Source organism: Pteropus alecto, unplaced genomic scaffold (assembly GCF_000325575.1).
Source record: "Pteropus alecto unplaced genomic scaffold, ASM32557v1 scaffold251, whole genome shotgun sequence".
NCBI lineage: Eukaryota > Metazoa > Chordata > Mammalia > Chiroptera > Pteropodidae > Pteropus > Pteropus alecto.
This window is the reverse complement of record NW_006431048.1, coordinates 3,122,211-3,126,405: the sequence shown is the minus strand read 5'-3', so window position 1 is coordinate 3,126,405 and position 4,195 is coordinate 3,122,211. Positions and strand designations below refer to the sequence as shown.

General features: G+C 50.8%; 1 protein-coding gene across 1 annotated transcript in view; it reads left to right on the top strand.

Moving 5' to 3' along the window:
• Nucleotides 1-4,195, top strand: part of ADCY5 (adenylate cyclase 5) — a 136,316-nt gene that overhangs the window by 511 nt on the left and 131,610 nt on the right. Inside the window, exon 2 of the mRNA XM_006905596.1 lies at nucleotides 3-571. Coding sequence (XP_006905658.1) covers nucleotides 3-571 — 569 coding nt within the window. The remainder of the gene's footprint in view (nucleotides 1-2; nucleotides 572-4,195) is intronic.

Below are 4,195 nucleotides of genomic sequence, written 5' to 3'. Positions count from 1 at the left end.
TGGCGGCAGCTTGGCGGGCTCGGGCGCGGGCCCCGGCCCGGTGCTGTCGCTGGGCGCCTGCTGCCTGGCACTGCTGCAGATATTCCGCTCCAAGAAGTTCCCGTCGGACAAGCTGGAGCGGCTGTACCAGCGCTACTTCTTCCGTCTGAACCAGAGCAGCCTGACCATGCTCATGGCCGTGCTAGTGCTCGTGTGCCTCGTCATGTTGGCCTTCCACGCGGCGCGGCCTCCGCTCCAGCTGCCCTACCTGGGCGTGCTGGCGGCCGCCGTGGGCGTGATCCTCGTCATGGCCGTGCTCTGCAACCGCGCCGCCTTTCACCAGGACCACATGGGCCTGGCCTGCTACGCGCTCATCGCGGTGGTGCTGGCCGTCCAGGTGGTGGGCCTGCTGCTGCCCCAGCCACGAAGCGCCTCCGAGGGCATCTGGTGGACGGTGTTCTTCATCTACACCATCTACACACTGCTACCCGTGCGCATGCGGGCCGCAGTACTCAGCGGGGTGCTCCTGTCTGCCCTCCACCTGGCCATCGCCCTGCGAACCAACGCCCAGGACCAGTTCCTGCTCAAACAGGTAGGGGCTCACCTGGCCACAGGGGTTGGATTGTGGGGCAGGCAAGCCTCGGCCTGACTCCAAAGAGAGGCGGCCCGCCCTCCCTCTTAAAGTGGTGAAAAGAGGCAGAGAGACATGGCTGTGCCAGTTGCAGTGGTGTCTTTGAGTCTCTTAACCCACTCTGAGCGCTAGCATCTTTATTTACTGAAAGAGCGCCCTTGCATTATATGTTATGCTCCTGGCCCCTTAGAAAATATGCACTATACCGTAGCCATTATTGTGGGGATGAGAAAGAGCAAGGAGGGTTGGAACAAAAATTGTGTGGAAAGGCCCCCTTCTCTTTCCGTGCTTCCGTCCATGTGTATAAAAGGCCCATGACAAAAGTGACTGGACCCTGTAGCAGCTTCTTCTTGAGAGTCACTGCTGGTTTGTTAACCAAGTCCTGGGTAGAGCTCTGGAAAGGGGAGACCCTGGGTGGCCCTTACCCAGTCTTAAGGTGAAGACAGGATAACCCTGCCAGTTGCCTGACACCAGGAGTTTGGGAGCTGAAGCTATCTCTGAATTGAGGGAGGACCACCAAGTTTGTTTCATTCTACAAAAGTGCCCCAAACTGAAAGCTGCCTTCTGCAAAGGTAGGAAGGAGCCTCTGAATCGTGTGTGGTGGCAGTCCCCTTCCTGGCTTGAGCAGAAAACTGGTGCTGGCCTTTGTGACCCCTTCACGTGGGTGCTCTTGGTTCTTGCTTTTGGTGGGGGCTTTTTATTCCTTGATGGGACTGGTTGGGTGAACCTAGAATGGTGTTCTCAGGAGAAAATAAAACTTTTAACAGGTGACTCCACCGAAGGTTTCTGGGAGAGGGGTGAGACCAGCTCCTCTGACAAGCACACTTTCTTCCTTTAACAGTCCTCTTGTCTGTGACTCCATGGACCTCACCCATTGACCATTGCTGAGCCCTCCGGTTTGCATGTAGCTCCACTGGAAGAGGGTCAAGTGGGCCCTTGCTGCAGGCTTGTCTTTTGACCATGGGCTCCATTGCACCCTTCTGTGGGCATTTGCCTCCTCTGTAGAACTTCTTAACTGTATTCCATTGTCATCGCCTTTCTTCTTTCCGCCTCTAATGCCTTTCTTAGACTTTGAGCCAGTTGAGGATGACCTCTTTCTTGGGGGGCTCTTCTCTGCCCCCCGACTCTCATACAGGGAATAGCACCAGTGTGCATTTCAGGGCTCTGGGCTCTAGCTGCACCTCCAAGGTGCTATGGTTGGGAAGGAGGGGACCCGTGACTCCAAGCTCCTTTTCTAGAGAATGAGAAGATTGTGTACGCCACTTCCAGTTCCAACCTCCTGTACCAAACCTCACCTCCTACAAGGAGCCCTCTCCTTCCATTCCAGACATATTGGCCTTTCCCTCTACTGCATGGTAAGAATGGAGTCAGGGCCATACAGTGGAGCACTTACTAATTCTCCAGGGTCCACTGGTTTTGCTCCCCGTTCAATGTGAGCCCTTGGGACTCAGGAATTCTGAATTATACTTGTTTTTCCTCCTGTACCCTCTCTCTCTCTCTTGTGTAGCACAGCGCGGGGTACTTAATAGGGATTTAATAACTGTTACCAATTTAGTTGGGTTCCAATGAGTGGAGTAGGTAGGGTTGTTGATGCTGAGAAAGTTTTTCTGATCTGGGATCAGAAAAAAAAAATCTTTAGAGATCAGCTTTGAATTTGAGAGAGAAACCTATTGAGAAGTGGTGGTTAAAAAAAGTTAACTGCTATTGTTAGTGCTAATAAAGGCTTCAGCTCTTTCCACCTGAGGATCCTCACACTCACATGGGTGTTATTTCTTTGGGGGTTGTTCCTGGCTTGGGTGGGTGGGAAGGGCATGTCATCAACACAGAGCAGCAGAGATTTCCAGAATGGTTCAGGATATTTTCTAAACCAGACTTGGAACACAGGGTCTGATTACAGCCCTAGCAATCCTACATGTATGATTTCAGGAGGTTGGAGTCAGATCCCAGGAAAGGATTTCTGAACCCGGGGTACTCCAGCTCCATCTTAGCATGAAAATGCCATTGCAGCAACAGTGTCTGTCTAACTTCCCCTTCTAGTTTCTCAGGCAATTCCCACTACTCTCCCCACCTCCACCAGCCCCCAACCCCCAGCTTCTTTTACCCGCTTTGTTTGGCTGTAGGCTTTTGGGTGGATTTACACTTCTCAAGATCTCTGTTGAGTACAGCAAAGCTTGTTAGGAATGATCTATGACAAGGGAATGCAAACATTGTTTCTATTTGGCTTCAGAAAAAACTGTCTTTTTTGTTTGTATTTGATTAACCTTTCTGATTATGTCTGATATAAAATTTGTATTTCTCGAGCAAATCCTGCTGGATGGTGGGGAAATATTAGTGTGACAGGCTAGCATTAACGTCTAGGTTACCTCAGAGCAGCAGGCATTTGTGGATGACTTGGATTAGATACTTGTTCTTTTCTTTGATGAAGATACAGATCCAGGGAAATGGGGCAGCAGTGCATAGTTTCTAATGTTGGGGCTTTGGGAAATCCCCTCCTCAGGCACATAGTAGGTCCTCAGGAAACTTTATTGGCATTTCTTCACTTCTCCTCCTGTGAGACTGTCCCCTTCGCTCCCATGGCTCAGGTCCTTAATGTCAGTATCTGACCTGGGTACTTTACTCTTCTCCAGTCTCCCTTATGTTTGGAGCTCTGCCTTTTGCTCCAATTAGGAGAAGGAACATTTGGTTTCTCAACCAGTACCTTCTGATGGTTTTTACTCAAGAGAGAACAGAGAGGCAAGGTGGGGCAATCCTCTTTGGGGGATGATGTTTCTTCCTTTAGTGACTTCTCCGGCTCTAGCTCTTCTCCCGGTCTCTGCTCCCCTCCCCCTCTGCTCTTTCTCTCTCACTTCCTTTCTCTCCCCTCCCTCTCCAGTCCCCTGTTGCTCTCTGCCCACCTCTCCTCTCCTCTCCTCTGCGTGTCTGCCTGCTCTGCTTCCCCATCTCTTACTCCCCATCTGCAGCCTCTCAGCGTCTCCTTCTGTGCTCTTGTCTCTCTGTCATCTCCTCAGTGGGGTACAGTAGGAGCGTCACTGGGTTGTTTTTTTCTCCTCCTTGCCTGTTACAAGTCCCTATGCTACACCCATACCATAAATAACACTTGAGCATCTGCCAAACACATTCCTCACTTGTGTTAATAGGCTGCGATGATGCCGGAGCCTGTTGCCATGGCAACCTCATTTTTGTTTGACTGTATCCCACTCTGCTACATAAAGCCTCTGCCCGCGCTCACACACAAACAAGCACGCTCACACAACTATTACATGTGCTTAGCTATTAAAAATTATTTTGGAGAAAAATCTGACGGCAGATTAATCTCATTTGGCCAAGGAGATTAGCATCTTTGTTGTCCAGTGTGACTGTAGGAGGTGATAATGGATGGAAGAGCTCTTTGAAAAGTAGAGAGTTCTGTTCAATGTGGGGTATTATTCTGCAGCCACATTAAACCTATCTGATGTGGTTTCTGAGGAGGTGATCGTGTACCCGTGTGAGTCCTCGTGAGCCTGGGAGGGCTGTTAGAGGTCGCCCTTGCAGTGTGGACAACCCATCCCCCACCCAACCTATCTTCAGCTTCTTCCTCTCTTTCCC